This window comes from Cricetulus griseus, chromosome 2 (assembly GCF_003668045.3).
Source record: "Cricetulus griseus strain 17A/GY chromosome 2, alternate assembly CriGri-PICRH-1.0, whole genome shotgun sequence".
NCBI lineage: Eukaryota > Metazoa > Chordata > Mammalia > Rodentia > Cricetidae > Cricetulus > Cricetulus griseus.
The window spans coordinates 42,566,438-42,588,455 of NC_048595.1; the positions used below are offsets into that span (position 1 = coordinate 42,566,438).

General features: G+C 41.6%; 1 protein-coding gene across 1 annotated transcript; it reads left to right on the forward strand.

Moving 5' to 3' along the window:
* Positions 1 to 79: 79 nt before the first annotated feature.
* On the forward strand, positions 80 to 21,039 carry Lrrc42 (leucine rich repeat containing 42). The gene is made up of 8 exons (XM_027402369.2): positions 80 to 299; positions 5,671 to 6,154; positions 12,658 to 12,789; positions 13,670 to 13,788; positions 15,055 to 15,143; positions 15,529 to 15,642; positions 18,708 to 18,792; positions 20,564 to 21,039. The coding sequence occupies exons 2-8, from the start codon at positions 5,685 to 5,687 to the stop codon at positions 20,815 to 20,817; spliced, it is 1,263 nt and encodes a 420-aa protein (XP_027258170.1). The 5' UTR covers positions 80 to 299; positions 5,671 to 5,684; the 3' UTR covers positions 20,818 to 21,039.
* Positions 21,040 to 22,018: the final 979 nt, after the last annotated feature.

Sequence of the window (22,018 nt, forward strand, 5' to 3'; positions counted from 1 at the left end):
TCCCACCCCACTCTCGGCCCCGCCCCTCCAATGCCCCGCCCGCTTCCAGACCAGGCCACGCCCCTCATGCCGGCCCCGCGCACGCGCGCCTACCCAGCCGAGGCCTCCCCCGCCCCGCTGGTCCCGCGGTCCCGCGGCGCCAGGTCGCCCCCAGCCCCTCCCTCTTGCCACCCTCTGTGTGTGTCCCACCCTCACGGGCTTTGTGGCCTGGGTGCCAAGCCGCTTCCTGGTCAGCCGCTCTGTGGAGGAAGGAGCCATCAGTGAGGTGCTGCCGCTCGCTGCCCCGGGCAGGGGCACAGGTAGGTGGCGGCCGCGGGCCGGGCCGCTTGCCGAGCCTCGGGCAGCGCGTGGGGGGGCGGGCGGGCAGAGTGTGAGGGGCTGGGGGAGGGGAAGGCCCTAGGGACCAGGTGGAGCTGGCAGAGGGAGAGGTGGGAGGATGAAGATGGGGGGCTGTCTGAGGTGGGCTTGAGGGTGGGGTCGGCGGTGTGTGGGCTTAGTCTGGTCGGGTGGGAATTGGGGCTCTGGGCGGGAGAGGGAACGGATTTAGCTGGGGTGAACTTGGGGAGAGGCTTGGGTGGGAGTGCTGGGGAAGGGGTAAAAGAAAGGGGTTGAGGCGTGCACGGAGGAGAGGAGCTAGGATTGGAATAGGGGGAGGGGTGGGGTCTGGGGGCAGGGAAGAAACAAGTTGAGGCTGTGGATTGTGAAGTTGGCCATAACGAGGCGTGAAGAAAGGGGATTGTGAAGGTTGAGGGCGCAAAGCCGGGAAAGAGATGGAGAGACTGGGGGGGGGCTGAGAGGAACCCCGATGTTGAGAGGAAGGGAAGAATGGTGAGGGAGAGAAGGATGGGGGCTGGAAAAGGGCGCGGGGAGGCAGATGGAGATGGGATTGAGTCTGGAGGTCCGGGGCCGAATTTTGAGGGGTACAGAAGAGTCTGAGGTGTGAGAGGAGATGGCTAGAAGAGCTGGGAGTGGTAAATGGGCAAGGTTACAGTGGGGGTGGGGATTGAATTTTTTTTTTTTTTTTTTGGTATGAAAAGCTAGAGTGGGTAAAACGATATATCAAGATGTTGGAGAGATTAGCTTGCTCTTGGGGAAAGTGGGGGCCTGGATGTGACGTGAGTTTCTGCAGCTTGGGGGAGAAAGCAGGTAGGGAAGTGCAAGTTACAGGAAAAAAAGAAGTTGTGGCAAATTGAATAATGGCGGTGACACAGAACAATGAAGGTGGATTGTTAGTTGATTAGAGATAGTTTAGAACTTCTTTCTATTCGGATTTGATGTTAAGAAAAAGTCTTTAAAAGGAACTACAGTTTCAAACCAAAGGTGTCTGTAGTCTTGAGATGAAGGTCATGGGTTGACAGATGTTTTCCTGGTGTGTGGATATGGCGGATTTCTGCCCTGGCCTGACAGTCTCATTCTTAAGACAGCCCTGGTTCTGTTTCCACCCACTCTTTCCTCAGATGTCCCCTGGTTTGTTTTTTAATATAGTCCCTGCCCTCTTAACCCCCAGCTTGAGCTACTGTGTGAGTACCAGAGAGATCAGATGGCCGGCGAGATTAATTTTGAGTGTTTTAAAAACATTGTTAAGGCTGGGTGTTGTATTTTTATTCTTGAGGTACAGTGTCATGCAAGTGGAAAGATGATGGCTTTGGAGTTATACAGCCCTGTGATTGAATCCAGGTTGTGTCATTCAGCAGTTGTAAGCCTTAAGTAAGTTACTTCATTTCTCTGAGCCTCTTCATCCATTAAGAGGCAATCCTGACCTCATAGGATCAGTGACTGCATGACATCATTTTATGTTGTACCTAACAGAGCTTGCCAGCTGGTAGGTATGTAATATGTGGTAGCTTTCAATCACATCTGGTATGATTAACAGCAATCGTTACTTTGGCCTATTTATTATTCTTAGGAGATTGCTAACTTATCTACTAAGGTTAGGAGTTCTTTTTTATTTTTTGGGGATTTTTTTCCCCCCTTCAAATTAGCCATAGGCTCAGCTCACAGTTTAAGCACTGTTATCCTATTGCCTTCTCTCTTCTCTTCCCCCAGTTCACCTGACTGGGATAATTATTATGCTTTTTGCTTAGAAGCTGGCTTCAAGATTTAAAAAAACGGTTGTGTTTAGTTATTTTTATCTTGTCTCTTATTTAAAGAAGCTGTAGAGGACTGAACTTTTAAAGTTGTTTCATTTATTTGAAGAAATGATATGCTTTGTGCTAACTTTAGCTTCACTGAGGTAATGTGCTATTGTACCATACTTGTATGCTGCTTCTCTGTAGTAAGCTAGAGATACACCAGCCTGTCTGTCACTCTGTTAATCTGACGTATAGCTACAAGAGATCTACACTGAACTTTGTTATTCTTGCAGATATCTATTATCTTAATTTTCCAGTTTGAATGAGCACCTCCCCCAAGCAAGAAAAGGCTCTGTTTCTTAAGGGGTCAACTTTGTAATAGGCCACCATGAACAATAGTGAGGGGCAAGCAATATCTAAAAGAGAAGCTTTACCCTTTATGGTTCTTAAAGTTGAAAGTTCAGACATTCATTTAATCCTTGGATCATTTTATAGTACCTCACAAACTTCAGGAAGTGCCTAATTGGGAAAATGCAGGATGTTTAAAAAAAAAAAAAGTTACCATGATTCCCTAAACTAAGGATAGTTCTTCAAATACTATAACTGAAGAAAACAAACCCTTGGATTACTGCCTGGACAAATGATGTAGATTTACTCTTAAGGAAACTGAAGGGTTTTTTTTGTTCATTTAAAAGGAGAATGACATTTGATGACTAATCTACGGATATGATACAGTCATAACTGCCCCCTTTTTTGAAAATGATCCTTGGAAGGTAATGCTGGCAGGATTTGGGACAGAGTAAGGGATTTGCTTCTGAACTCTGATCCCAACCTACTTGTGCCCTCTGCTGGATGGAAGCATGCTTCTAATTTTCATGAATCCTTATCATCCATTGGTTCCATTTTACTCCAAAGTTTATGGAAGGTTATTATTAGAGATTAAGATCAAGAGCAGGGCATATATGTTAGAACCTGGGTTTTTGTCTTTTTCTTCTTCCTTTCCTTCCTTCTGCTTGTCAGCATTATGGTGTGTTGGTTCACCAAGATACATAATCTTCTATAGGATTTGCTTTTCTGCTGTTAACAGTTAGATCATTAGGCTAAGCACGGTGGTATATGCCTGTAATCCCAGCACTTGAAAAGCTGTGGTAGAAAGATTGTTGTGAGTTTGAAGCCAGTATGGACTATGTAGTAAATTTCAGTCCACTCTAAAATGGTGGTGGTGATAAAATATTTTCTTTCCTCCATTCACTTATTTATTTTTTGTCTATGTATCAAATAATTTCTTTTTAAGGCCATACCTAGTATCTACTTTCTGGTACTTAAGTAGAGTAGCTTCTGAAGATCTACTCTTAAAGATCAAAGGATGTTTTCTTTTTCTCCTGGTTAGGATTAAGGTCTGTGAGGTTGAAGGGGCCAAATACTTGCCCCTGCTGAAAGAAGTGCTTAAAACAAGTGAGAGGGACCATCTCTTCAGCAGCAGACCCTGAATGCTGGCAAGAGAAGAGTATGGAGTCTTAGAGCTGGCACTGTTGCAAGACTTTTTAAAATTGGTTTTTACTTTAGTTGTTTTGTTTTTCTCTCTTGATAGTACCAGTAGCAATATAGCCCCATCATCTGCTCTGCTTCTACCACCTGCAGAAGGGCTGATGGGGGGGGGGGGGAGTTTGCAGCTGTTGCCTGGAAGAGGAGCTGGCTCCTAGCAACAATATCAGAGCACTAAATCTGCCCCTTTGAGGTTTCATTCAGTTCAGCACATATCTGTTGAGTGCTTACTCAGTACTAAGCACCATGTTAGGCCTGAGTAAGAGATAAATCAAGTGCCTTTCCTTCAAAGAACTCAACAGTTTGGGTACAGTAACAAGTGAACATAGTATACAGTGCTAAGTGTTGTGTAAAAGGAAACACTGGGTGCTCTGGGAAAACAAGACAGGCATGGACTAGTATAGGGGTTGCAAAAGTTTCCCAGGAGAATGGTGAGTGATGGTTGAGTTGAATGTTAATGATGAGCAGGAGGAAACAGCTAGGTCAGGCAGAACAACCAAAAGCGGTAAACTAAGCCAATCCCAGTGGGTCAAGTGGCCAGTTTACCCGGGTAGTAGTGGCGGGGCCACAGAGTAGGACATAGTGGATGAGCCGGAAAGGCAGAGGCTCCAGGGCTAGGCTGGGCCTTCTTTTCTGCTGTACTTATACACATAATTATTCTCAGGAGAAAAATGGATAGCAGTGATTCCCACAAACAGGATCATTGTTTGATCTCCAGAGACTCAGCATTTTGTCATTCACTTAATTGTTTGCTGACACTTGTAAACGGCTCAGGGCTACACTGTAGGCATTACTACAGAAGTTGAGTTGGTTCACTCTAAAAGTCAACCAGAGTCTTTGAGGGTTAATTTCAGAGTCCTTTAGAAATAGTGACAGGCCTACACTATATTAAAATTCATCTTTCCTTCTTGTTAGAGAAATGATAATCTGATGCCTTCACTTTATTTATTTTATTTTATTTTATTTTTGGCTTTTTGAGACCGGGTTTCTTTGTGGCTTTGGAGACTGTCCTGGAACTAGCTCGTGTAGACCAGGCTGGTCTGGAACTCACAGAGATCCGCTTGCCTCTGCCTCCTGAGTGCTGGGACTAAAGGTGTGTGCCACCACCACCTGGCTGCCTCGCTTTATTTAACATAGCAGTTTCTCCTGTAATTTGAAATTTCATTTATCCAAGAAAACAAGTATTTATTACAACTAATTTCATGTTACCAACATGATTGAAGAAACACCTAACTGGTTTTTATTTTTGACTTACCTCAGAGTGTTCTAACAGAACCTGAACAGATCTGACATTCTTGAGGAGTATAATAACTCTATTTAGCCTTTTTTTTGGGGGGGGTCTTTATCTGTAAATTCAAATTCAACTTCCTGTTGCTTGTGGTTTACCTAAGGCTTATGGAACTAAACTAGTTCCATAACATTCTCTCCAGGGACTGTAATGTGCCAGAATCCTGTTATGGAGTCTGGATGAATTAAATGTGGGCTTTCTCTCTGTGCAAAAGCAGCAAAGACAGACCCAGAAGGAAATCAATAGGACAGTGAGCCAAGTGCAACAAAGAGATGTGTTGAAGGTGCCAAAGTAGCAAGGGAGTTACTTACTTCTGTCTTTTTTTCTGTGTGTAAACATTTTTAATTCCACAATTTCAATGGGTTCATAATATCTGATGAAATGGAATATATACTTTATTTACTAACACTCCAGTATTGGACATGAGGAAGTTCCTATTGCTCTGCTAACATAAACTGTGCTGTTGCAAATTTACTTCTAAAAGAATTGCTACTGGCATTTTGGTAACTTCTGAGTGAGTTTTAGAAATGAAATTTGAGCTTAAAATTCTGAAAGATGAGTAGATTACTAAATCGTCAAGAAAAGTGCAAAAGAGGCACTTCAGATACAAACAGTAGGTGCCTCACAGTGACAAAGTTCTCAGCAACTGGTGAGTTATGCTTTTCCCATAGTGGAGGATCATAATGCTGTGGGCATAGCAAGGTCAAGTTCGTGTTGCAGATAACATTTTAATTGGATTTGCTTTCGTGTGCCTTGTTTTTACAGTTGAAATCAAGGCAATGGCTTACTACCTCAACTCAGAAACCCACGTGGATCCAGGGCCCATCTATGTTCGAGAAAATGGGCAGCTACACATGGTCAATTTGGCTCTGGATGGTGTCAAGAACAGCCTGCAGAAGCCACGGCCTTTCAGACTTTTTCCCAAAGGCTTTTCTGTGGAGCTGTGCATGAACAGGGAAGACACTGCACAGAAAGAGAAGACTGATCACTTCATCTTCACATACACCCGTGAGGGGAATCTGCGCTACTCTGCCAAATCCCTCTTCAGCCTGGTGTTGGGCTTCATCTCTGACAACGTTGATCACATTGATTCCCTTATTGGCTTTCCTGAGCAGATTGCTGAAAAGCTATTTTCTGCTGCTGAAGCCAGACAGAAGTTCACAGAGCCAGGTGCAGGGCTCAGGGCTTTACAGAAGTTCACTGAGGCCTATGGGAGTCTGGTGCTTTGCTCACTGTGCTTAAGAAACAGGTGGGTATTCTCATTAGGATATTTGAGTACTTCAGTGGATATGTTTATCCTGTCAAGCCCTGGGGCTTAGTGGGTTCATAAACTCTGCCATCAGACAGTACTTTCAATTCAAACTTAAACATTCAAAGTACAGACCATTTTGAGGGAGGCGCAAAGATCACCGGGTGTCTTTCTTCATCTCCTACAACATTGTTTGTACTCTCCCCTGAAAAGAAAAAAAAAAAAGAAAGAAAATGTTCTGTAAGGATTGGGTGGCTGCCATAGCTCTTTCAATAGATTAAAATACTTGGCAGCCAATCTCTCTCTCTCTCTCCCTTTTTTTTTTTTTTTTTTTTTTTTTCTCCATTTGAAATATGGTCTTGCTATATTGCCCAGGTTGGTAAAGGACAGTTAGGAGTTCCTGGCAGTGGTTATGCATACCTTTAATCCCAGATCTGGGGAGGCAGGGGCAGGTGGATTTAAGGCCAGCCTGGTGGTCTACAGAAAGAGTTCCAGGACAGCCAGGTTACACAGAGAAACCCTGTGTCAGAAAATAAAACAACAAACAACAAAACACACTTGGGCTTAAACTATCTTCCTCCTCAACTTTTTAAGTACAAGTGTATATCATCATGCTTCCTTGGAGTCAACTTTTGTCATAAGAGAATACAGGAAAGTCAAGGTATGACCTGCCAAACATCTCTTGGTAAACCCTTGGGAATGTGAAGATTAGTACTTAGACTTCTTGGTCGTGTTTCAGTTTTAAGAACACTAGATATTGAGTGTTAGATTAAAAAGTAACTAAAAAATGTGAGATTAAAATATCAAACACCCTAAAATTTGGAAATGCTCAGTTAAGTTTCCCAGCTCCCAGGTCTGTCTCCTTACAAAGCAGACTTTTCTTTTGTGACTGATTTGCTTTTGCTTGTGTACTTTTATGTATTTATTTAAAATATGCTTTCTACTATCATTTAAGAAAACTTTAAGAACATCTACTTTTAAAAGAGTAAAAATAACCCTAGCAAACAGTTCAAACATGAGCACAGAAGAATGAACCATCTCTCTTATCTCTTATCTCTTGTTTCTTCTCTCAGAGACCAACCACTGGCTTTTTTTTTTTTTTTTCAAACTGCGAAGATACTCTGAACATTTACATCTTTTTGTGGCTTTCTAGTTTGTCAAACTGGAAATGTAAATGATTACATGCTTCATATACCTATGTACCTTTTATTCTTCACAATTTGAAACTCATTTGTAATCAGTATTATAGACTTAATATTATCATGTACCACCTGAATTTTTTTATGATTAAAAAGCAGTTTGCTATTAGTTAATTTTTTGTGTGTGTGGTTGTAAAGATCCAACCCAGACCTAATATATGCTAGTTAAGTGTTCTATCTGAGATGCATTTCCCCAGCCCACCAATTTACCATTAAGATGAATAATAAATATGCCCTATAAAATGAGGCCAAACAGAATTATACAATAAAAGAGAGAAAGCAATAACAGAAAATATAAGATAAAACTCATAAAACGTGGAGAAAAACATAACTAGTCTTCATTTAATTGGTTCATGGAGTTAATGATTTTACCCCAGGTCAGGTCACATACATTACTTTAAAAAGACAAGGCCTAAGGACACAAAGAACAGAACCTTGGACTTGCATGAAGCAGGCATTTCCTGAAAGCTCTGTCTGTGTTATGGCCTCAGTTGTGGCAGGACATGGGACTGCTGCCAGTGAAAGGAAAACACTTATCTTGCTAAATGACAAAGCCAATTTATTCCACATTTTATCCCCCACCCCACCCCATTCCTTCCTTCCTTGGTAAGCTTTTGTACTAGCTTGGTTGACCTTATACTGCCAATCTCCTGCCTCAGCCTCCTGGGTGCTATTATAGGCATAAGCCACCTTGCCCTGCCTCACCTCTTTACTTTTATTCCAAGTTATTTATGTTTATTGTAGAAAGGTGGAAAGTAGGATTATGTATAAAAACTCCATATTTGGGAATATATAAAGCTAAAATTAAAAAGTTAACAATGTCACCACAGCAATAATATTCAAATACACAGTTTTATTCACTTGAGAGTATATGCTCTATAACTGGTATTCTATTTCCCTACTTTCCCCAGTTATCTTTACAGCCTAAATATTTTCCATGGTTTTAAAAATGCTATTTGTCCCTATTTTTCTGTTGTATGATTGGTTAGATTGTGAAAATACCACTTTAATTCACATTTGATCAGCATATAAATAATGTAACAGCTCCAGTGCCAAAATAATACATAAGTGTAACATTTCTGGAAAGTAGTTTGGAAGTATGTATTGAGAGCCCTAAAAACAGCCACACAATTTGTTCAGCCCACAGTTCACTTTGTTTGCTTTGGTTTTTGGAGACAAGTCTCTCCGTGAAGCTGTGCTTGCTCCTCAGTGTAAATCCAGTTGCCCTCAAACTCATGGCTGAGAGTACAGGCATATACCACCATGGTTGGCCCGTAATTCTACTTTTTAAGACTATCTCAACAGGTATGGTGATCACTCTATAAAGTAGCATCTACCTTACAGGGGAAATTTAGGCTCCAAGAAGGTGGCTATTGCAAATGATGTACACAGTGAGAGGAGTCAACCTTCTTGTTTCTCTTATTTCTGGGCCTCCAGCAAAGACAGAAGCTGAAACTCACAGAAGACAGAGTCGCTCTTGTGAGCCCAGTTAAGATGGTACACAACTACAATCGTAGCACTCAACAAGGCTGAAGCAGAAGGCCCAGGAGTTTATGGCCAGTGAGGTCTTGTCTTAAAAATAACTTTTAATCTGGATGTCGTGCCCACACCTTTAATCTCAGCACTTAGGCAGAGGCAGAGGCAGAGGCAGGCGGATCTCTCTGAGTTCCAGGTCAGCCGGGTCTACATAGAGAATTCCAGGACAGCCCTGGACTACATAGTGAGATCCTGTCTCAAGAGAAAAAATAATATTTAAAAAAAAAAATCTATTGAATCTAATGTGATAACAGTATTCTTTGCAGCACTATTTGTAGCAGTGAGAAGCTGAAATCTAGAGACTTTTTCAAACAGATTATGGTACCAATCAGATAATGAAGTTAAGATAATATTCTAAGATAATTTAAATGATGTGATAAATGTTCAAAATATGGTAAATGAGAAAAATGATTCATACCTATAATCCCAGCACTCAGGAGACGAAGGCAGGAAGATTGCTGTGAGTTTAAGGCAAGCTACGGAGCTAGTACAAGGCCAAACAGAGCTATGTAGCAAAACCCCTTGTTCTATAATTTAAAAAAAAATGTTTTTTTAGGCAAAAGGTGTTTTTTTATTATTTCAGTTTTTCAAGACAGGGTTTCTCTGTAGCCCTGGCTGTCCTAGAACTCACTCTGGAGACCAGGCTGCTCCTGAATTCAGAGATCCACCTACCTCTGCCTCCCAAGTGCTGGAATTAAAGACATGTATCACCATGCCCAGATGCAAATGGACTTTAAAAAATAAAAAACTGTATTATTGTATGTGTGAGTAGGTACATGCATGCCATGGCATGTATCGTGTGCCATGACACACATGGAAGTTAGAGAACAACTTTATGGAGTTAGTTATTTCTTTCCACCTTTATGTAGATCTTAGGGATTTTACTTCAGTCCTGAGAACTAAATGGCAAGTTTACCCACTGGGCAACCTTGCTGGCCAGATCCCATTGTTTTTGTTTTTGTTTATTTTTGAGACAGGGTTTCTCTATAACCCACCTGGCTGTCCTGGAAGTCACTTTGTAGACCAGGCTGGCCTCCAGATTCCACCTGCCTTCCTGAGTGCTAAGATTAAAAGCCAGATATTTTTTTCATGTGGTACTGGTGATTGAATTCAAGGTAATTTAGGATGACTTAATTTTTTCATTTTAACCCTACATTTTGTTTTAAAAATAGTTTGTATTGTCAAAAGAACCTTCCAATGTCTGTGTAGAATATTGCAGGTTTTATTTGTTTTTGTACTTTTTGTAGTTTCTTAATCTCTTCCCTACTTACCTTATGATCATGTATTTGCTTATAATAAAATATAGGGAACATTTTCTTTTTTTTTCTTGGTTTTTCGAGACAGGGTTTCTCTGTGTAGCTTTGGAGCCTATCCTAGAGCTCGATCTGGAGACCAGACTGGCCTCGAACTCACAGAGATCCGCCTGCCTCTGCCTCCCGAGTGCTGGGATTAAAGGCGTGCGACACCAACGCCTGGCTATAGGGAACATTTTCAACATAATCTTTTGGATTTTATTTTGTGAAAGTAATTCCAAACTTTGCATTTTTATTAAGGTACAAGCGAATTTTCAGTTGTGACCTAAACTCTCCCTTTCACTACCCAGAAGAATATTAGAGAATAGGAACTGTGGGGATATGTTTGCAACCCAGAGCTGCTGTGGCAGAGGATGTACTGACACAAAAGGGGGAGGACTTCAGAGAATCAGGCACGTGAGACATTTGTTTGTGGTCTTGGTGACAGGCCCAGAAGCTGCCTGCCCAGAAGTCAGTGTCTTTACATCTGGGCTCCAGCTAGACAAAACTCCTCCCTCATGTTTTAATGGTGGTCACAGAGAGCAAGTATATTTTCCTTAAAATATCACCCTATGTTAATCAAGTAGTAATAATCACCACTATTTAAAGGGTGGTCCATAGGCCGCCATATACTTCTTAAATGTTTGTTTTTCTTAATGATTCTGGGAAGATGTAGTTTTATAGCTGGAAAAAATGAAGCTCAGAAGGGTTAAGTGATGGAGCAAGTAATTAAAGCTGGGGCCAGCAGGAAGGCTCCGTGGGTAAAGAAAGGCACTTACCTCCTAATGATGCAAGCCTGACAACCTGAGTTTGACTCCTGCAGCCCACATAAACATGGAAGGAAAGAACCAATTCCTCTCATTCTCTCACCACCCCCATCTCTGTGTTTCTCTCTTTCTCTGCCTCTCCCCCCACAGTACAGTAAAAAGAACTCAAACTCAAGTCTGCTTGACACTAGAATATATTTGTGTGTGTTCTGTTGTATATGTGTGTGTGTTCTGTTGTTTCTCTACTGTTTCGGCCTTCGAAGGTTGTTTGGAATACTAGCTGTCAGCAAGAATATGAAGCCTTGTGTCCTAGATTAGCATTTAGTATTGTCCATGCCTAGAATGTTGGTCCTTAGCCTTGAGTTCCATAATATTTCTTAGCCACATTACACAGTATTATGTCCTTCATCCTTATTTCAGAATTACTAAAAATCTTTTTTGGTAATCGATCAAAGGATATGTGTTTTCCTTTCTCTAGTTGCCAGTAAGCCTCTAAATCCCCATTAACACATTTCAGTACTGTGACTGGACTGTAGAAAACAGCTTTATTCACAGTGTAATCACAGTAGTCTGAGTAAGTAATGGTTGCATGTGTCCCCAGCTGAGCTATCTCCAGACAGTTGAAACGTGTCAATTTAAAGAGGTTACCAGTGCCTCATACCACTTTGAGTACCAGTAACTTCAGTTGCCTATAAGAAGGAGAGAATTCGACCCCACTATTCCCTTCTGAGTGTCCATCCTGTTTTTGGCAGTTAAGTTCCAGCTAAGTAAGAGAGCTGTACTCTCTCACTAACACTAGCATACTCTTCTGTTGTAGAAACTTCCAATCTAAGAGGAAAGTAGATGGGAAGTAGATGCTCTTGCCACTGTCAAGCTTCCCTGGTATTTCTGGAACCTTTTCTCTCCTGTTCCTGTCACACCAATACCTTTCATTTTTTTCCTGCTGACCTCATTAGAAATAGATGAACAACTAGAAGGCAGGGCAGAGCCCAGCCAGGCAGTAGGATGCCATTTTGATCTCCTCCTCTCCAGAGGCCTCCCTGATGCTTCCTGATAACTCTTTGGCAAGGTGCTCCAGTGTCATTAAGTCACTCGTGTTCGTAGTTTGTCTTAGTGAGCATCTAAATGAGAATCTTGCTGCTACATACTTTCAGGTAGTTGGGGTAACAGAGCTTCAGTGGTGTGGACAGGTGCTCAAGCTTGAGTTTCAGTAAGAAGATAAACATGTGGTCTGCCAGATAGCTTTTGAAATATTTTTGAGTATATGCAGATTAAAACTTGGGTTCATGCCTATAAATGAGGCAGGAGACTTATGAGTTCAAAGCCAGCCTAGATTACAGAGTGAGACCCTTTTTTTTTTTTTAAAAAAAAAAAAAAAACAGAGAGAGAGTAATTCAAGTTTTGTGTATGCTAAAGAGTTTGGAAATTCCCAGGTAGAATCCCAGCACTACCACTGCGGTCTGACTAATTACAAACTGGATGTTTTTTCTTGTGACTTGCCTTTGCTCATCCCTTCTGTTTATTCAGGATGTTTATTCCATCATCATGTACAAAATTTTCTGAGGTATTTATTAATTAGTCCAACCCATGTTGATGTGAGCTTATTACATGGTATTCTGGGATGATGGCATGTTGACTGTACCACAAGGTCACAAAAAGAAAGTTCTAGAAGATAAAGACAAGCAATTGATTTTTGTCACACTGCACAGGTATTTGGTGATTGCAGAAAAACTTGAAGAGATCAAGTCTTTCCGGGAGCTCACCCGACTGGATCTTTCCTGTTGCAAGCTTGGAGATGAACATGAACTTCTAGAACATCTCACCAATGAGGCTCTGTCTAGGTACAGCCTGTTGTCACTTTAAATGATTGTTTTATTTTTAAAAGGATGATACAATGGGATCATCTTAAGGATTGCCACTTAGTTGCCTGTGTTTATTTACTAATTGTTTTTCTAAAATATTTTCAACCTCTATTTACTTGGTATAGCAATATAGATTGGATCTAACTCTTAAGAAAGATAATTGATTTGCTCTTTTTTTCTAATTAATCTTTATTGAAACTGTCAGGATTGAAAAATATTGTTCCTTATTTGCCATTCCTAGTTTTTTATAGCAAGAGATAAAAAATTGGGGTTGGAAACCTGGCTCATTGGGTAAAGTCACTTGTCACCAAGCCTAATGACCTGAGTTCAGTCCCTGGAACCCAGATGGTTGGGAGAGAGAACCAACTCCCACAAATTGTCCTCTGACCCCCATACTTTCACCATGGCATATGCATCCTTCACACTGTCCACCCACAAAAAATAAATACATGTAATAAAAATTTACAAAAATGTGGGACTGGAAAGACAACTCAGTGGTTAAGAGCACTTGGGTTCAATTCCTAGCACCCACATGTAGTTCACCAACCATCTATAATTCCAGTTCCTGGAGATTCTATGCCCTCTTCTAGCTTCCCACAGGTACCATGTACACACATAGTGCATAGACATGCATGCAGGCAGAGCACTGTATGCATAAAATAAATTTATTTTTTAAAATTTATAAAAGTTCAAGAACAGCTGCAGAAAGGATAGTTGAAAACAGAAAAGCAGCTTAGTAGGATTTGGGTGGACTTTTATAATATTTAGAGATGTTGATATTTTATGTTTAAGTGAAATGTTTCAAAGCATATTCTCAAACAGTGTTTAAGTGATATTTTTATGGACTTTGTTTCTCTAGTGTAACTCAGCTCCACTTGAAGGATAATTGCTTATCTGATGCCGGCATTCGGAAAATGACAGCACCAGTAAGAGTGATGAAAAGAGGCCTTGAGAACCTAACGCTGTTAGACTTATCCTGTAAGTTATGGGGTGTTAATGTCTGAGGATGACTTTAGGGACATCATCCCTCTCATTTGAGAGGATAAAAGGCAAGCTGACCTTCTAGGAGCCATAGCAGTCTTGTGGCAGACAGGACTGAAGCCAGTGGCTCTTGACTCCTGGCCCAGTGCCTTTAGCATCTTACCACTACTTTCTACAGGGAGGAATAGGCTTTTCGGATTTCCCATGCCACTCGGAGAATAGCCAGCTGGTCCCTCCTGTCATGTTAAGAGCATACATAAGGACATCTGTTCTCTGGTCATGGTGTCTGTCATCTAGGTTCTTTGCATCAGTATTTATCTAATAAGAAGCTGAATATATCCACTCTTCTGGTAATTTAAGATTAACCAGATCTGCTGGGTGGTAGTGGAACATGTCTTTGATCACATCGCTTGGGAGGCAGAGGTAGGTGGATCTCTGAGTTCAAGGCCAGCTTGGTCTACAGAATGAGTTCCGGCATGGCCAGGGCTGTTACACAGAGAAACCCAGTCTCAAAAAGAAAAAAAGATTGACCATCCATTGACTCAAATGGTAGGAAGTGAGCAATTTGAGAGTCCAGTAACACCGTCTGTGGCAAAGTGGGTTGATCCCAGTGAATGGAAACTGCAGAGGACAGTTTTGTACCCTTGGGCAAGCTACTTGATTTCTCTGAGTCTTGGTCTTGGCCTCTGTACAATAACATTATTGAATCCCTGGCGTACCTGCCAGGGATGTATTCAGTAAATACTTTTGAGCATCTGCTGTATAGCTGGCACTGTGCTTGGCATTCTTAGAGAAAACGGCTAAGGCATCACTCTGATGTGAGAAGGTAATGTGTAAGAAAAGCTCTGGAAAAACAAGACGGTAAGAGGAATGATAGTCCCTTTGTTTATAAGTAACTTCGAAGTCTTTTCAGACTAAACATTCGCCTTTACTGCAGAGGTGAAGTGGTGATGAGCAGACCATATGAACCATTTCATTAGTTTCATGCATCATCAAATGGAGTTATTTGGGAAAACTGTTCCATCACATATTCTGCTCATCCACGTCCTAGGCAGTTGGAGCTGTGAAGGAGCTAATGTGGCTGCTTCATGTTGTAAGCAGAGAAAATAAGACCCTTACGTTGAATTCGCTCTGCAGAGTTCACCCACTCTGTGCTTTATAGCTTATTGTTTGTCTGGGTGGGTTTGTTTTGTTTTGTTTTCCTGAGTCTACTGTGGGGGTTTTACAGTTATGACAGAATATTTCCTTATTTTTGACATCTAGGTAACCCTGAGATCACAGATGCTGGAATTGGATACCTATTTTCTTTTAGAAAACTGAACTGTTTAGATATCTCTGGAACAGGGCTAAAGGTAATGCTTTTGGTTTCTTTCATTTTCATAGATTTTATGATTTGTTACTTTGCTTCTATTAATTGGTGTTTAGGAAAAACTAGTATTTTTGATGATCTTGTTTGTTTTTGTTTTGATTTTTTTGAGATATAGTGTTACTATGTAGCCTTTCCTGGGCTGACAATCCTTAGCTTATTGAATACTGGGATCACAGGCATATGTTACCATACCCAGCTGGTTTTGGTGTTTGGTCTCATTGGATAGCCCAGGCTGGTCTGGAATTGGTGGTCCTCCTGCTTCAGTCTGCCTAGTGTTGGAATTACAGGTGTGTACCACCACACCTGATTTATGGTGGTCTTTGCTGCTCAAAGCAAGTAATTTGTCTCTGGTGTTTCTCCCTCACTAGGACATCAAAGCCGTCAAGGACAAGCTCCAGACACACATAGGCCTTGTTCACTCCAAAGTGCCTTTGAAGGAATTTGATCATAGTAACTGCAAAACAGAGGGCTGGGCTGACCAGGTACTCCAGGCTTTTCACTACAGCATTTCATTTTTATTCTAGGTACCTAAAAATTGAATAAACATTAATTCCTTTGATGCTCTTGGCTCAGTTGTAGTCTTCACTCAGTCAGCAATGGTGATAGACTGTTACTGACCCATCTACTTAAGGAGTTAGTACAGGATGTCAGATGTCAGTACTTCCCTGCATGGTTGATAGACTGGGTGTCTTGCCTAGAATGCTATCTTAGTCTACAAATGATTCAGGAAATGAGTAAATTATGACTTGTTATGCAAAGGAAGAAGATTTGATCTAACTGTTCTCTTAATAGTGTGCTGTACTCCAGAGAGAATTAACTAGTGTCATACTATAAAGGGTTCAAATCTGGCTCTTCCCTTTCTTTTGGGCTTATTTCTTTTTCCATGGTGTTAGTGAGCAGTCTCTTGGTCTTTCTCTCTCTTGGCGTTTGCCAGTGAAAGAACTGGACTTTGACTTTCTTGACTTCATATTGCCCTTCTCCAGATTGGTAAGAGTACAGCCCTGAATAGAAAGTCAGAAGATACCAGGTGTACAGCAGCTCACCTGTGTGGGGCACCTTTCCCCTTCAGATACTTAACTGTTGTTCCCTAGTAGAAGCATGGAAGACTTTGTCCTGAGTCCCTCCCTGGCTCTGAGCCAGAAGGCATGATGGTGAACCTGTCCAGCTACCTTAATGTATCATCATCTCCCTGTAGGTAAGAAGGGAGACCTGTGTCAAGTGTTTCAGAAGGACTTGGAACCCGCTCCAGTAATTGCTAGAGTGGAACCTAGGTTGCATCCTAGGTGCATCTAGAGGACTTGGACACATGGGATGCTCTTGCCAAGACCTTCTGTAGGTTGGTAGCAAGTGACATTGTGAAAGAGCATAGGTTGTAGAGTCAGACTGAGATTTTTAGAGTTCTGCCTCATAAACCCAATAGCAAAAAAACTAGGCTTTCTCTTTGGCTTTGGTAAAGACCAAGTAAAACACCTAATCGTGTGCCCTCAAAGTAAGTTGATTGGGCCAGTGTACCTTCCTGCCATCACCTGGGACCTCCAGGGCTTCGGAGTGTTTTCCTACCCTCCTGCTGATCCTGTGTAGGAACTCCAGCCTGACCCCCCCCTGAAGAGGGAAACTCGTCTAACATAGGAGCCCACTTCCTTTTCTGCCTCCAAATCCCTCCACTTCTCCAGCCATTCTCTACTTCCCTCCTTTCTAAAGGAAACAATTATGCCAGTTTATTTCAGTGGTAAGCCCTTCTTTATTTTTTCTTTCAGTTCTATTTCTGAAGGCTTTCAGCTTTCTGTGTCATATTATAATAATTTCCCTTGCTTCCTCACCACCACATCCCCAGTGTCACCCTCTTGTGGCGACTTCTTTCTGTATGTAAATGTCAGTTATCCTTATTCTAGTGGATTCCTCAACCCCAAGGCAGCTGTTTTCTGTTTGTTAGTTCTCGTACCTCTTTGCTGCCTTTCCTTGTAGTCTGGTTTTAGCCTCCCCTTGTGTAAGTGTCTGTGGAAGCTGCCGAGTAGCCTGCTGTTTACCTTCTGTGACTTTATGTGACTTCTAATATAAGCATGCTTGCCTTAGGGTTTTTCCTCTCTTAGCTAATTCCTCTTTCTTTTCTCTTTTATACCTCTACACCCCTGGTGATCTTAGGTTTCTTAGTATCATGAAAGGATGACTTACATCCATCAGGAACTATATGTATTCCCAAATATTATCTGTAAGTTTCTTCCTGGCACCTGAAAGTCAGCTTGTTCAAACTTGCTTCCTTTTTCTGTAATTTCACAGCTAGCATTTCTGTTTCTGTTAGTGGAAGGACCATGTCTCTATTTCCTACAAAATCACCAAATTGATTTAGTCCATCTTGGCTTTCCCTTAGATCAGTACTCATTTTCTGTAACTAGAAAATACCATTGAAGGGTCCATAACTAATATATTCCAAGTGCAGTCCTTTTAACAGCTCTGTGGAATACATGACATTATTAAACTCTGTGTAACACGTCAAGATTCAGAAATTAAAGCTAAGGGCTCTCTGGCCAGTAAATGTACTCTTCTGGTTTGTGGTTTTGTTTCCTTGTGTCTTAAGTCTTACTGTGTATCCTAGGCTGGGCTCAAATTTACAATTCTGGAACTACAGGTGTCTCTACCATGCTAGGTCTGTATTCTTACTGCTTGAAATGCTCTGTATCCTGCAAGTGTTTTTCCTCATTTATGGTCATTATGATTGTTGCATTAGTAAGAAGTATTAAATGCAAAGTCCTTGTTACTCAAGATATGTTGAAATGATCATTTGATTTTCATTCTGTCCTGTTTAGTTTATATTCAGTCAAATTTCTAGAAAATTAGCAGTAGCTAATAAATAAAATTACATTTGTAACAGTTAAAAATTGAAGTGCTATAAGAATAGAAATGTGGGCATTCTACACATATAGGAGAGATACATTATTACACATTGGTTTCAAGGCATAAGAAGGGTCTGGGGATATGTGAAGAATACTATAAGATTTTAGTATTTAAAGATGCAGTTAAAGATGCAGATAAGTTTAAGTATTTAAAGATTCATGCAGTTGATTTCCAGCTTAGCATGGAACTGGGCAGGAGTGGGCTCAGCAAACTGGCCCACCTCACACATATACATAGATTCATTGTATTTTCATGTCCAGTCTAACTTGATTCTTTTTTGTTTTGTTTTGTTTTTTGTTTTTTGAGACAGGGTTTCTCTGTGTAGCTTTGGAGCCTATCCTGGTACTCACTCTGGAGACCAGGCTGGCCTCGAACTCACAGAGATCCGCCTGCCTCTGCCTCCCGAGTGCTGGGATTAAAGGTGTGCACCACCAACGCCCAGCATTAACTTGATTCTTATAAACAGAATTTATCCATGGGTTTGTGTTTCAGGAAAGGGAGCAAAGACTAGCTCACAGGTATAGTGCTTGCCTCCCTGGTATAAAAAAGAGGGGGAGGGGGAAGGGGAGGGAAGAGACCAGGGGAGAAGGAGAAAAGTTTGAGATTGAAATGGCAAGTTTTTGTTTGGGTTCAAATCTTTCCAAATTCCTTTTAGATCGTCCTGCAGTGGGAGCGAGTGAGCGTGGAAGCTGTGCGGCAGCGGAAAGATGCAGAGTCTCGAAAGGCAGCTCAGTACTTCTGTGAGTTTTTTACTCTTTGGTTTTACACTCTTAAAACAGCCTGTCTTCTCTCTGTGGGAAAATTAATTGTAATAGTATTGTCTTATTTATCACCACTAAGACAAACTATTCCCTAAGCACCACCATCAGGAAGGTTGCTTTTTATTATTTGTAACTGTCTCATCCCAAAGAAGACTTGTAGTGGCACAAAAGAAAACAGAACATAGATTAAGTGTCACCGACAGGTGGAAGCAAGTAGGGATGTAATTCAGTGTACAAGGGTTACCTAGCATGGGCAAGGCCCTGGATTCAATCTCAAACACCAGAGCAAAAAGAGAAATGAAACCCAAGTGTCCTGAAACAGACAATGGATAAACAGAATGTAGTATTTATATACAAGGGAGTGTTACTCAGTCTTGAAAAGTAAGGACATTTTGGGCTAGGGAGATGGCCCAGTGGTTAAGAGTGCATACCACTCTTACATAGGATCTGAATTCGGTTCTCCGCAGCCATGTCAGGTGGCTCATAACTGCCTGAAACTCCAGCTCTGGGGAACCCAACATATCTGGTCTCCCCAGACGCCTGCATTCATGTGCACATACTCATATACCTACATGCAATTGAAAATGATGTTTTCTGTTTTAAGGTAAGGGTATTTTGACAGTGAGCCTTGAAGACATGTTCCATGAGATAAGGTGTTCATGAAAGGACAAATACTGTATTATGATTGCTCTTTTGTGAGCTTCTCAGAGCATCAGGTTCATTGAAAAAGAGTAGTGGTTGGAGGGAGAGAGTGGGGAATTACTGTTTAATAGTTACAGACTTTTAGTTTACAAGATAAAGAGTTCTGTGGGATGCTAAGATGGCTCATTAGGTAAAAGTGCTTGCCATGCAAACCTAGCAGCCTGAGACTGATCCCAGATCTCATGATGGGAGGGAAACACTAACTCCCAAAAGTTGTCCTCTGACCTCTGTACATGCACTGTGGCACATGTGTGCACACTGATGTCACTTGCACAAACATACAGTAATGTTTAGTAAAGTGTTCTGGAGGGCAGGGACTGCAGCTGGTTGTAGAATGCTTGCCTAGCATGCTTAAGGCCCTGAGTTCATCCAGCTCTGAAAAAAGAAAAGTTCTGGGGATAGGTTAAAATGGTGAATTCTGCTGTATTTATTTTCTCATTTTATAAACAAGATAAACTGAAGGAAACAATGGAAGTGACAAAATAAGAATCCTAGGACAGCTAAGGATTAAAGGTGCACACCTTTAGTCCCAGCACTGAAGAGGCAAAGACAGTGGATCTCTGAGTTCGAGGCCAGCCTGATCTACAGAGTGAGTTCCAGGACAGCCAGGACTGTTAACAGAGAGGAACCCTGCCTCAAAACAAAACAAAAGAATCCTAGAACATAGAAGTCACTATAGTGGCAGATCATGTTCCTCGGGAGAGCAGTCAGGTCCATTTTTTGACAGGAAAAAGGAATCCAGCAACTTGTGAAATTTGAGTGTGTGCCTGACACTGACACTTTCTATACATTATTTACTTATTTGTGTGTCATTCTAGGTTTTGCACTCATAGGAAGTTGAGAAAAGTGATTCTTGGGTTATTAGTTAGACTCGCTTAAACCTAGTAAGCATTTTCTCTCCCTCTGATGTATCCGAGACCCCTGCTGCTGGGCACTCACCACTCAGCCCAGACCACCCCAGGACCTTGTGTTAGTCCTAGATGATCTCTCAGACTTTGGCAGGCCCTGGCTCACCAGCCCCTTGATACCTTGATTGATACTCTTACAGATCAGAAACGAGCTCTCTCAGAAGCCTCAAGGAAATGTCTCCTGGCAGACACCCACATGAACTCTTCTGGGAAGCTCCAGTTCTATAGAGAGAAGGTTCCGGACTGCCATGGGCCACTGTTGAGCCAAGAGTCAAAGAAGAGCAAGAAGAGAGCTTTCGAGCAGTCAGAGCAGGAGCAGAGTGCACCACAGTCGGCCAAGCAGAAGTGTATGTGTCTGGCGGTGGAAGACTGGGACTTGCTGAATTCCTACTGACTGATCCATACAGTCAACCTTTCCCCTCATCTCAGCACATGAGGGGGAGAGACTGCTGATGATTTTCTTTTGGTTTGGATTTACTTATGACATTAGCATAGCAAGCAGATATTTCTACTTTTGTGGTGGGGGAGGGGGATGCCATGGACGTATGTAATAATTTCTAATGTATATTTTCAATACATAGTAATTTTTTCAAATAAACTCTTTTGCTCTCGTTAAGTTCTGCTTGTGGAATGCAGATTGGAACCACAGGAAGTAGCACCATGTGAACTAACAAGTTTGGCATGATTTGTTCCTGCTACAGTTTATCACAGCTAACAGAACATAGATGTGAACGAAGCTGCTGCTGATTTAATACTGCCCTGGGCCATGCCCTAGCCTCATAGTAAGCATAGATAAAACTAACTGAAATGTAGAGCCAAGAACATTCAAGTGCCGTGTTTAATGTCACAGAGCTTACAAGTGGCAAGTTAGATTTATATGCCTTTCTAGTTGGCAGCAAAGCCCATTCTGTTATGTTGCCTCTCAGCAATAGTTAGCATTTATTGAAATTCCAGCCATTGAGGGTATTCATTAAGATGCAAGTGACTCACAACAGCCTTAGAAGTAACAGGCAGAAACTTTTCCATCTAAGACTTAATGGAAAAGCAGCCTGGAAAGATGGCTCAGTGGTTAAGAATACTAGCTGGTCTTCCAGAGGTCTTGAGTTCAATTCCCAGCCACCATATGATGGCTCACAACCATCTGTTATGAAATCTGGTGCCCTCTTCTAGCGTGTAGGCATACATGCAGGCAGAACACTATAATAATAAATAAATCTAAAAAAAAAAAAAAAAAAAAAAAAAACTAACTGGGAAAGGCCCAGTGATAAATATTTAAGTTTTTCAGGCCACAAGCATTTGTTACAAATATGGCTGTCTGCCAATACATTTTTGTTTACAAAGGCAGGTGTCTGGCAAATTAGCCAGAGTTTGGGTGTGTGCTACCACACCTGGCACTTGGGGGGGTTCTTGTTAAAAACCAGGTACCCTTGTTAGGACTGTGCAGTTGAGGAAAGTTAGCAAGCATCACCTTGCTGGGGGTGGTGTCACATTCCTTTAATCTCAGCACTCAGGAAGCAGAAGCAGGTGAATGTCTGAGTTCGAGGCCAGCCTGGTTTACAGAGCAAGTTCCAGTACCACCAAGGCTACAAAGAAAA